Source organism: Syngnathoides biaculeatus, chromosome 20, assembly GCF_019802595.1.
Source record: "Syngnathoides biaculeatus isolate LvHL_M chromosome 20, ASM1980259v1, whole genome shotgun sequence".
Lineage (NCBI taxonomy): Eukaryota > Metazoa > Chordata > Actinopteri > Syngnathiformes > Syngnathidae > Syngnathoides > Syngnathoides biaculeatus.
In genome coordinates, this window is record NC_084659.1 from 5,203,721 (window position 1) to 5,214,975 (window position 11,255).

Consider the following 11,255-nt stretch of genomic DNA (forward strand, 5'->3'; position numbering starts at 1 on the left):
AAGTTGAAAATTTAAGCCAACATTAGTTGAGATGCATTTCGAAATCATTTTGGTAAAAACGGTTTCGTTTTTTAATTTTGGTCATCTTAAGCCTTCCTGACATTTTCAACACCACACACAAACTCAAAACAAATTGCTAGATGATAACAATTTTGCTTCCCAGTTTGGTTTTGGTTCTTTCCTGTCCTCTCAACATAAAAATCAACGTTGGAATGGAATAAACGCATTTTACAAAAACATTTGCTTGAAATCAATTCAACATTTTATTTTCAACAACATGCTTCATCATCATTCAGTGTGACGCCACCAATAAATACTTTGAAAAGGAATCAAGAAAATATGCCCCCCCCCCCCAAAAAAAAAAAAAAGAAAAAGAAAAGAAAAAACATCCTCCTTCCAAAATGGGCAAGAGCATCGTCAGCAGTTGTTTCGGCAACGGCAACGCGTTTGCGTCTCCGTAGTCCGATTTTGCTCAAGAAGAAAGTTGACTCGTGCATTCATCGTGCATTTCATTTTCGGGCCCCGCCCTGAACTGGTCGCCAGCCAAGATCCAAGATTTCCAGATTTAGTGTTGAAATTTGCCTCGTGTCGTCATCCATTTTCTTTTGCCGCTTATCCCCACAAGGGTCGCGACTGCTGGAGCCTATCCCAGCTGTCGACGCGCAGGAGGCGGGGTACGCCCTGAACCGGTCGCCGGCCAATCGCAGACAAACACCCTACCGCGCTCACGATCACGACGTTGGGGCAAATTTGAGGGCCCAATTAAAGTTGGGTGATTTTGAGACGTGGGAGGAAACCGGAGTGCCCACCCGGAGAAAAGCCAGGCAGGCACAGGGAGAACACGCAAACTCCACATGGGCGGGGTCAGGATCGAACCCGAGTCCTCAGAACTGTTAGGCCAACCGTCCAAATTGTCATGACTTTATCTTGGACAAATATGACTGACTGGCATTTATTCCAACAACAAAATAAAAATGTAAAAATGAGACCACTCTCAAACCCCCCTAAATTTTAACCGTACGACTTCTCACCCCCCCCCCAAAAAAAAAAAGGACAAAAGTGCAAACGCGGGGCGGGTCCGCTACACGTTGTACAAGTAGTCGCCCAAGTAGTCCTTGAGCCGGTTGGGCAGCGGCAGGTCGCCAACGCGCCGCGTGCGTCCGTTGATGGCCACGCGGCTCAGGTGGCGCAGCGGCGGCACGGCGGAGTAGGCGGGTCGGATGAGGAGCAGCGGGACCGCCCCGTTGGGCGGCGCGGCCGCGCCGCTCCGCGACAGCTGCACGTAATGCTCCACCAGGCGCACCACGCTGTCAAACTCTCGGAGTTTGGGGCTGACCGACGCCACCGAGTCCAACTTGAACTTGGCGCCGTGGTACCGGATGCGGAGGTTGGCGGGACCGGCCGACGTCACGGCGGAGATGGTGAACAGGAAGTCCCTCTGCGAGCTGTCCCGCACCAGGAAGGTTCCCTCGGCGGCGTCCCGAAGGACGTCCTTGGCCTCGTCGGCCGTCAGGCTGCCCCAGTACCAGCCTGCGCGCAAACACGCCGACGTTCAGTTTGCGCTCCTCTACGGCGCCGCTTCCATTTGATCCCGACCGGAACTACAAAGGCTCTTTCCTCACCCAGATACGGAAACAGGAATGCCGTTAACCCGCCACCCCCAAAATGTCGGATTGCTTTCAATAAACACACTTATAATGTGCGCTATGCCGGTTTTAAAGAACAAACGCATAACAAGAATTCAGCGATATTTGTCACACATTTTGCTTCCATGGACATTGTGCCGCTCCTTCGGGTGTCCATACCTCGCCCTTGGGCGACACCATTGATCCAATTTTAGGCCAGAATTGAATCAAGATGACCGTCGGAATGATTTACATTGAAAATGCAGCCTCTGCCGCATATTGAATTTGTGTGGCGATAGTACAAAAAAAAAAAAAAAAAACCGAAAAAAATGACCACATATGGAATGAAGCACTTTCCCAAGCAGAAGTGCGCCAACCCCCCGGGGGGTGACCGCATTAATAACCAGCGGGGGGCACTACAAAAGAAAAAGCAACCGGTCCAACAAAAAAATAGAGCCAAAGATCCTGAGAATGTCCCGCGAACCTCGTGAGGATAAGCGGCTCAGAAAATGGACAGCTAGATCCTCGGAATGAGGGGCTCACGCCTCCAACGGGGATCCGCGGCGCTTTTCTGGACGTTCGATCGCAGAGTGGGTCAAATCTTTCGGGGAGGGGCCCGCGGGCTACTCACGCCCACGATCGAGTCCCGACCGACGCGACGGGAAACGCGGCGCGGAGTGTCGAAGCGGAACCTGCGTTCTTGAGCTCTTTCATGGCCGAGGCCACGCGGCTCCCGTCGCGGTCCGCCGGCGCGTCCCGTGCCTCCGACGACTGGCAGGTCATTGACGGACGCCAACCATCCGCCGCGACGAGTCTGGAAACCAACGCGAGAGTCGCCTTCGTCATCCTGATCGTGATGATTATTCAATCCCGGAAAATAAAAGTCATCCGTCAGGCACATTCATATACTGTTGATGTTACTATTGCCGCTCAATAGTTTGGCGATTCCTCCCGATTTTTTTGGGAGGCCACGAAAAGAGGGGACGGGACCCGCTCCAAAAAGCGGCCCAAGCCCGCTTCCTCAGTTACAATCGCAACATTTGGCAATCTGTTGCAAACGCAGCATTTTTTAAATATAAACTTGAAAAAGAAACTAAACAAAATAGATCTTGACGCAAAGCGGAGCGAAAATAAATTCCTTAACAGAAATTAGGTTCCTTTTTTTTGGGAGGGGGGGAGGGGGGGAGTTGTGAATGTTTAATTTTGCATCTGAACTTATGCGCAGAAGCTCTACCTTCCATAAAACAAATTTATCAGGAGGCGCGATCGTCCCCCATCAAACACCCAGTGGGACGTGGGTGTCGCAACACACACACACACACAAAAAAAACCAAAACCAAAACATTTCGTCGATTTTAACAATCCCGCTTGTCGCGGCACACGTTTTCACAACAATGACATTGAAGGAGCCGATACCGCTCACGTGTCGGGGGGGGGCATCGCCGTCCAAGCCTTTCACAGCGACATCCAATTGACCCCTCCGAAAGAAGATATTGCGCAATCCGCGTCACTGACCAATCAGAGGCCAGAGATCCGCATAAACCGAAGCCCGTTTTTGCTCCCGCCGTTTTCTCTGACAACATTGCATGGTCCAGTATAGGTTTAGTTAGCGTTTTATCGCGTACTTGGGTTATTTCACAAAAAATATGGTTAAGAGGCGTCGTCACGGACTTTGACGACAGGTATCCCGAAAGGCGAGTCGGTGGGACTTCGATTCGTACCCTTTCCAAAACCGAAGACCCGGTACGAAAAATGCCTTCGATGGATCAAACTTTGTGGAGGACCGCATCATCAACCGGAACAGATGTTTGAATGAATTCGACGTTCTTCGCTAGCGTAACACTGCTGCGCGCGAACGATTGACACACTTATTCTTTGTCGAGCGATATTTAGCGACGATCGGACCGCGCAAACGTGTCGATTTCTTGCCGGCTCGCGGCCGAAGCTTAACCAGACGGTGTAGATATGCCCTAAATTTGATTTTTAATCCACGTCTCGTATAAATGAATGAGACGTTCTCCGCTGGCATAACGTTGCTACGTGTGAACGATTGAATGAAATCAGAAGCACGGAGTCTGTCTCAGTTCAGAATGTATTGTATTGTATTTGCCATTTTTGACGAATTGTTTGTCCTACGTCAGCGTGACGTCACTTCAGGAGGCGTGGTTAAGTGCCCTGTACGGAGGGGTCAATTTGGGGCGTTCAACCTCCTGAAAGTGCCGGATTCCCTTCGACAGGGACGTTGCCTCACCCAACATGGCGCCCGCGAAGGCACGTCCGCGGGGCTGACCGCAAAGCAGGCGACAGGCGCAAAACCGGCGGCAAGAAATGTCTTCGTACCTGCTCGCTGGGGCCTTGTCCGTCACGTCCTCAGCATTCCGCGTCCTCGTTCATCTTTTCAGCGCTGTCCTCGCGCGCCGACGTGCTGCTGACAGTACACCGAAGAAAGCCGCCATTGAAACGGCCCAAAAACATGTCGCGCTTCTCTTCCGGGAACTTTCCAGGAACACGGCCACGTGACCCGCCGGCGACGGCCCAAACGCGGAAACGAGCGAGCCGAACCCGAAATGATCAAGACGTGTTCGTACTCACGTTCATTTCAAAACTTCACTTTGTGGTCCACTTGCAACGGTTCGCCGAGGAAACGTCGACCGACCGCAAACAAAGACCGCCAAGTGGCCAGAGGGTGGCGCTCGTGCGCCGTCAAGCTGCTTTGGCGAACCCCGGATGAAAAAGACGTTCCCAACCAGCGCGATACACGGAATGACCGCTGAGCGGCAGCACGTCCGCTTTTCTGCGGATGCTTCAGACCTGAAGCGGAAGTTGCATACCGTCCCGAGGAATAGAAGAAGAATTGCCCGGGAGTTTGGTCGACATTTGTCTTTGTTTTGCTCCATCGAGGATGTGAGTCGGCTTTATCTTCATATTTATTTGGTAGAATTCACATGCGAGTTGTCGTTTTTTTCCCCCTCTTTCAACTCGATATTAAAGCTTCACGTCTTCTGGAAATTGACCTTCGAAATAAGTTTCAGCTTCATTTGTCCCCCCCCCCCCCCAAGTCTGACGAGTTTCCGTAGAAGCCGAGTCTGCCCGCGAGATACACGTCCGACTAGTGGTGAGCGCGTCCGCCTCAGACATCTGAGGATTCGGGTTCGAATCCCGACTGAATGGTTTTCCTCTTGTTCGCCGAAATATTCCCGTGACCAACCTGGAAAACGGGATAGCTGACCTCCCGTGTTTTTCAACGTCGACGGTTACTATGGCAAAATAGAAATTTAGGACCAAAAAAAAAGTACCGAGAGTCACTGAGCAATGAAAAGGAACCAGTAATGGAAAGGGAGTAATCCAGTACAATGGAAACTGTGTGAATAATACTGAGTCCTCAAGCACGTAAGTCATCAGTAGTAATCAAGTTATGCACGTAACAGTGACGCCACCGCTATCATGAGCCCGGTCATAATTTCGTGTGGCCATCACTTTGTTCAAGGAGTGAATGGAAAGAGGGAAGAAGCTCAAAATGTCTGCAAATTTGAATGTGCATTCTTCAGTGGCGCGCAGGAGGTCGGGCAAACTGGACCCAAATGATGACCATTTGGGTGAATATGTGTGTGTGCTAGCGCCACCTGACGGTCCCCAAGTGTGCCGCACCCATGGAGTCCACAGAGAGCCGATTCGCTCACTTGTTGCAACCCATCCGGGAACTCACCAAGAACTGGGACGTGGACTTGGCGGCCGAGCTCAACGACTACCTGGAGGAGGTGGGATCGCTTGACGCTAAAAACACAAACACGGATGATGATGATGATGACGACGACACAAACGTGTGTCGTGCGTTGTAGCTGGACGAGATGCGCCTGACGTTCGACGAAGGAAACATCAAACTGAACTTTGCTGAGGCGGCGTTGCTCATCCAAGGTTCTGCCTGCATCTACAGCAAGAAGGTAAACGGACCGTGAAGATCTGCCCGCGCCCGTCCGGGCTCCGTTGGCAACTTCAACCGAAAATACACGATTCAAGCGTTGGTTTTATTGTCATTGCATCGAAACAACAGGCATGTACGTGCCCCCATCCCCCATATCAGCAACCACAGCTAACTGAAAATATGACATCAGAATTTCAAAATGTTTCAATAAAAATGGTTGTTCAAACATTTCATGAACTTGAATCAAAGTGAAATATTCCCCTGACCCTTATTGAGGATAAGCAGCTTGGAAAATGGAGCTGTAAACTTGAGGGCGATTGTGACGTGACGTGTGTGCAGGTGGAGATGCTGCACAACCTGGTCTACAATACGCTGGACTACATCCGAGACCGCAACAAGAAGTGAGCAACACGTCGCCTCCGCTGGCCGGGAAACTTCCTCTGACACCCCCCCCCCCCACACCCCCCCCCCCACCAGACAAAGCAAACAAGCGGCCACGGGCAAAGACGCAGGCGGAGCGGAGGCGCACCTGGACGATGATGGCGACGACGACGATTCGGTTAGGGGAGGGGAGGGGGGGTTGTCGTCAACCGCTCCATTTTGCCGACTTGTTGTTGCCGCTCTTTTGCAGTTTTGCGACGTGGACATCGAAATTTCCGAGTGTGTGGACCAGCCTGAATCCAATGTGGTCAGAACGCACAAATAAAAATCAACGCACAAATGGACAGACACACACAAACAAACAAACGCAGATGCCCCCCCCAGTCAGTCAGTTTGTGTTGTTGTGTTGCAGCTGGTGGATGTGGTCCCCCTCCCTCCAGTCTCTCTGATTCCACCTGAAAGTCGAGACAAGAACAAGTTTCTTCTCATCAGGTGGGCCGGACAGTCTCGTTGCCGCGCCAAACGCTTCCCGCATATTAACGCGTGTGTGTGTGTGTGTGCGCGCGCGCGCATCAGCGCCAAATGTGACGTGGTGTGCAGCCAAAAGGAGTTTCGCATGAATATTTTCCTGCCGGGACCTCAAGACTTGATCCTGCTCACGCCAGCCTCCGCCGCTGGCACGCGTCTCTGCCACACAAGTAACACACGAGCGTGCACGTACTGAACTTAAAAAAGCTCCGGTGAGGTTTTTTTCCATCCTGCGTGTGCGTCTCAGATGATGTTGCCGTGGCGACTGGCGACGACGACGTCACTGCGGGCTGCCCGGTGGAGAGTTTCCTTCCTGTGGAGAGCGCCATGGAAGTGGAACAGGAAGTGGATGAGCACATTTTGAGGCAGCAGCAGCAGGTTGACCCCCCCCCCCCCCGGTCTCAATACGTGCACACCTGCGTTTTATACTTTTTATTTATTTATTTTTTTTTTTTGGGGGGGGGGGTTTTGCATTCAGGCTCCAAGCCGAGGCCCGCAGAGTCATCAACTGCGGCGGACGGTCCCGGGGGACGAGGCGCTCCCCGCCGTACGGTCGCCGCGCTCTCGATCTCGCGGCCTTTCTCCGATTCGGCCGCGCTCACTTTTTCCGCTTCCGATTTCAGCGGGACGCGTGGGCGCTTCGCGACGCGTACGCCGCAGCGGAGGACGACGACAAACCTTTCAAGTCAGGTAGGAGGGGGCGGGCGGGGCTCACGCGGTCGGGTCGACGGTCGACCGGAATTCTCCTCTCGCCGGCGCAGGAAAGCCCTACAAGGTTCCCGGCGGTCCGGACGGCAACGGCAAGAGGAAGCGGGCCGACGGGAGCCCCCGGCTGGAGGACTTCAGGATCTGGTTCAAAAAAACATGTCAGACTCGCGCGCCGTCTGGAAGCTTCCGCTGCCATCATTTCTTTTTGCCACCTGGGCACATCACCGCCTCCTTCTCCTTCTCCTCGTCACAGACGATCCCGCTGAAGCGAAACTCCGAAAAGGACCCACCTGCGTCGGTACGTCTCTTGCGCTCGCGCGTTAGCTCAGCTCGCGGGCCGTCCCTACAAACGCCGACTCGCCTGTGCCGCAGACCTCAATTATATTTATAGGAGGAGCCTCAAAGGCAAACTCAGGAACCTGAAGAGAATGAACGACAACAATTTGGGAGTTGACAAAAAGGTTTCGGACGAGGACTTGGTGAGGAGCCTTCTGGAGCCGGATGACGAAGAGGAACAGGAAAGGCCCCGGACGCGGACGGGCGGATTCGAGGAGCGCCACCTTCTGGGTAAGACGCGCGCGGAAGCGCACATACGCACGCGGGTAAAACGCGCGCGTGTGCGCTTGGCTAGATGCGGACGACGACGACTGGGAGCGGGAAATACTCGACGCGGGAGAAGGCGACACGTCTCCGGGTGAGCGACGCCGATCGACGGACGGACGAAATCGGTCGCTAACCGGTTGTAAACGTCGGTTTGCAGAAGCCGAGCGTTTGAATTACGAGGAGCTGGTGAAGCTGCACGTGGTAGGTGACCGCACGGCGGCGGCTCGCGGCAACGCCACGCCACGCGTAAAATGCGCTGTGCGTACGTAGGAGGAGAGGGTGCACAAGTGCCGCACTTACATGCAGGAGACGGCGTTGTCCCGCCGCGTGCGAGACTGGGTGGACTGCATCCGCCCAAATCTTCTCTGGCAGGTAAAAGCGCCCGGACTCCTTCTGGGCGTCGACGCCGGCGCCTGACGCCGTTTCCCGTCGCAGGAGGAGCGCCCGCCGCTCAACATCGACGACTACAACGACAAGATCGTGTCGGCGTTGGGCGCGGTGGGCCGGCGCCGTGACTTTGCGTCCGTGGTGCGCGGCGAGGACAACTTTGAAGTCTGCAAGTTGCTGATGGCGTCTTTACAGCTGGTGAGTAAGACCTCGCCGCGACACGACGGGGCCGCCGCCGCCGCCACGTGACAGCCTCTCGCGTGCGCGTTTCAGGCCAACGACCGCACGGTGGCCATCGACGGCGCGCCGGGTCTGGAAGAGCGCGTGGACTCGATGGGCTTGACGCTGCTCAACAGGGTTCGAGCGGCCGACAGGTTTAAAAACCTCCCTGCTCTTCCTTCCCCTGATGATGATGATGATGATTAGAAGTTGATGACGAAAATCCATCATTCCAATCCGCACATAAACGCGCTCATCCGTTCTGCCTTCCGGTCGCCAAGGTCATCATTCGTCGTGCTTATGATGTCACGAGGTCCATTTGTGTACGTTTGTCTGTCCGTCTGCTGTCACACTGGGGCGGGGCAAAAATCTTTGGACGTTGTTGATATACTTTGATTGATAATAAAGATGATTTTTATGCACTCGTGGGCTGAACCGATTTCGATCACGAGTTCAAAAGAAATTCGTACTCATCATTTTCCCGTCGGAATAAGAAGGAAAAGGAGTCATTTGATTGTTGCCTGCCACCTTTGACGTCCAGTCCAGACGGCGATTTGCGCCGGGGGCCGCCGCACGGGAGTTCGCGGAAGACCGGATGAATTGGAGAAAGTTATGCAAGGCGAATTCCACACGTGCAACTTATTGATGACGGCTGGCCAGCTAATGTTAAGTGGCAGATGTTGGCAGCTGGCGTGAATGTGCACATTTCATAAAGCGCAGATGCCGCGAGGGCTCCTGGTTCAAGTCAGCCAAATTTCCAATTCAAAGAAGCATTTTGCAAAAATTCTCCGGTATTGTGACAAAATCCTCACTGCGAGCAGGACTCGACCGGGGCGCTCCAGATAGTTTTCAAATACTCAGATGAGATTTTTCATTCGGTGTACCATGAAGTCTTTATTTTGCAACGGGACAAGGAGTAACGAGTCGGTTGGGATTCGCCGCCAGTCCACGTGACGAGCGCAGGACGAGGCCCCCAAACAAATATTTACACCACCTGCTTCTGCTTTTTACACACCATCTTCTTTCTTTGGAGTCTCATTTCAATTTGAATATTTATTGGTCCCGCCGAGGTCGGGACCGAGTAAAATTCCCAGTTGTGAACGGACCTCTCACCGAAACCGGCAAATCACGTGGAGCCTGAAAGCAATGTCGCCGATTGTTTTTCCATTTGGGGATATTTGCTAAATTCCTCATCTCGACTCAACGCGGACAGTTAGCGCAGCCGTTTCACCTTTGGTCACACGGACATCACGAGCGCTGCAGTCGGTCGTGTTCGGCCATGTGGCGGCGCACGCTGCGCACGATGTGCTCCTTGTCCTTGAGGCGGTTGTAGTAGTCCACAAAGAGTCCTTGCGGGCTGACCAGGTAGATGAGGATCGAGTGGTCCACCAGGTAGTCGCCGTCCTCATCCGGGGGTCCGCGGCTGGCGTACACGCGGTAGTCGCGGCCCGCCTCCTTCACCTCGTCCGCCGTGCCCGTCAGGCCCACCTGCGCTCGAAAACGGGGCAAGGTCAAGCCCGATTTCAAGAATATTCAGTCCGCTCACTCAAAATGGGAAATTGTTTTGCAAACGTTACAAAACGAACCTTCGTCATGTCATGTCTCGTTCCCCTCGTGCGAAGGGATAGGGATAGGGTTAGTGGGATGTGCTACTTTGTATTCATTTACAGAATAAAATGCGTCTCCAACCAATCGCGACTGAATGGCAAAATTGCTTGGAGGAAAGCAATCTTTTTTTTTGTCGTGGTCTCAATTTTTTCCCAACGTTTCAAGACGTTCGGTCAATTCCCGATTCGTTAGCAAGCGATTTTTCTCACCAGTCGAGGATGGAAGTCTTTGACGTAGCGGGCCAGCGCGTCCACGTGGTCGCGCTCGGGGTCGACGGTGATGAAGAGCGGCTGCACGGGCGGCAGCGACGCGTCCCGGTCCAGATCGGCCACGGCCGCGCTCATCTTGTCCAGCTCGTCGGGGCAGATGTCGGGACAGCGCGTGAAGCCGAAGTAGAGCAGCACCCAACGGCCCAGGAAGTCTCGCTTGCCGCGGCGCCGCCCGTGGTGGTCCACCAGGCTGAAGTCGCCCTGACCCAAGGCCGCCCGCCGCAGCTGCTCGGCGCGCACCCGCCGTTCCTTCTGCCGCTTCTCGGCGCCGAGCAGAGCCCACGCCGCCAGCAGCCCGCCGCTCAGCACCAGCGTCACGGCCACGCGGGTCCTCAGCTTCAACTTGTCCGGCGACGGCCGGCCTCGGGAAAAGAGGCGGGCGGGAGTCGGCGCAGGAGGTCGGCCCAAAAGTTGCCGTGGAACCTCTGGCGATGTCCTCGGCAGCCGCAGAAGTCCGCGCATTTCCCCTGAAATGCACCTGAGTGCCAACATCCTGGGTGCTGTCTTTATTTATTTTTTTTTGACAAGATATTGGAATCAGGTTTTTGCTTTGTTTTTTTACTCCATGCTTGCCTGACCTAAGGACTGAACTCGTTACATTTTGCACTCTTCCAAATTATGAACCATCAACATTCCAAATCTGTAAATGACTTTAACAAACAAGCCCTTTGGAAATCACCTTTCACCGTTTAAACTCTCGAATTGTACTTCGGCACGAACAACAAAAATGACTCGACAAGCAGCCGCCGCCGCTGCTACTTGGTGGGAGGCCTCGAGCTAAGCTTCAATTTACTTACTGTCACTTCCAGAAGATTCTTAGCCAAGTGTCCAGTTGCATAAAACTAGAAAAAAAAGAAAAGAAAATCCACACTAGCTGACATTTAGCATGATGTAAGGACAACTTCTCTTCCGCTTCATATGACTAGCCTCTTCTTCGTCTTCTTCGTCTTTTTCTTCTTCTTCTTCGTGTTAAATCCCGTTTGACAACCACTGCACATGCGCATC

The 11,255-nt window shown here is 53.5% G+C and overlaps 3 protein-coding genes across 6 annotated transcripts; 1 reads left to right on the forward strand and 2 right to left on the reverse strand.

Annotated features, from left to right (window-relative positions):
* Window positions 1-25: 25 nt before the first annotated feature.
* Window positions 26-4,274, reverse strand: socs2 (suppressor of cytokine signaling 2). 2 transcript variants are annotated; one of them, XM_061807515.1, is made up of 4 exons: window positions 4,218-4,274; window positions 3,966-4,050; window positions 2,318-2,439; window positions 26-1,530 (listed from the first exon to the last, which is right to left on the reverse strand). In XM_061807515.1, the coding sequence occupies exons 3-4, from the start codon at window positions 2,406-2,408 to the stop codon at window positions 1,082-1,084; spliced, it is 540 nt and encodes a 179-aa protein (XP_061663499.1). In that variant the 5' UTR covers window positions 2,409-2,439; window positions 3,966-4,050; window positions 4,218-4,274; the 3' UTR covers window positions 26-1,081. The 2 variants fall into 2 exon arrangements, with proteins under 2 accessions (XP_061663499.1, XP_061663498.1); XM_061807514.1 differs by having other exon boundaries at window positions 3,966-4,053; window positions 4,218-4,271.
* A 78-nt stretch (window positions 4,275-4,352) lies between these two features.
* On the forward strand, window positions 4,353-8,795 carry ncaph2 (non-SMC condensin II complex, subunit H2). 2 transcript variants are annotated; one of them, XM_061807494.1, is made up of 19 exons: window positions 4,353-4,529; window positions 5,243-5,383; window positions 5,465-5,566; window positions 5,887-5,948; window positions 6,025-6,106; window positions 6,179-6,235; window positions 6,341-6,420; window positions 6,505-6,626; window positions 6,704-6,834; window positions 6,935-7,003; window positions 7,080-7,146; window positions 7,218-7,322; window positions 7,418-7,462; window positions 7,537-7,731; window positions 7,796-7,858; window positions 7,925-7,968; window positions 8,038-8,139; window positions 8,203-8,352; window positions 8,428-8,795. In XM_061807494.1, exons 1-19 carry the CDS (start codon window positions 4,353-4,355, stop codon window positions 8,578-8,580), a joined length of 1,947 nt encoding a protein of 648 aa, XP_061663478.1. In that variant the 3' UTR covers window positions 8,581-8,795. The 2 variants fall into 2 exon arrangements, with proteins under 2 accessions (XP_061663478.1, XP_061663479.1); XM_061807495.1 differs by lacking the exon at window positions 4,353-4,529 and adding an exon at window positions 4,600-4,740.
* Window positions 8,796-8,945: 150 nt separating this feature from the next.
* LOC133493763 (protein SCO2 homolog, mitochondrial) lies at window positions 8,946-11,212 on the reverse strand. Of its 2 annotated transcripts, none has more exons than XM_061807510.1 (3): window positions 11,048-11,212; window positions 10,191-10,728; window positions 8,946-9,861 (listed from the first exon to the last, which is right to left on the reverse strand). In XM_061807510.1, exons 2-3 carry the CDS (start codon window positions 10,710-10,712, stop codon window positions 9,622-9,624), a joined length of 762 nt encoding a protein of 253 aa, XP_061663494.1. In that variant the 5' UTR covers window positions 10,713-10,728; window positions 11,048-11,212; the 3' UTR covers window positions 8,946-9,621. The 2 variants fall into 2 exon arrangements, with proteins under 2 accessions (XP_061663494.1, XP_061663493.1); XM_061807509.1 differs by having other exon boundaries at window positions 10,191-10,754; window positions 11,048-11,210.
* Between the last annotated feature and the right edge of the window lie 43 nt (window positions 11,213-11,255).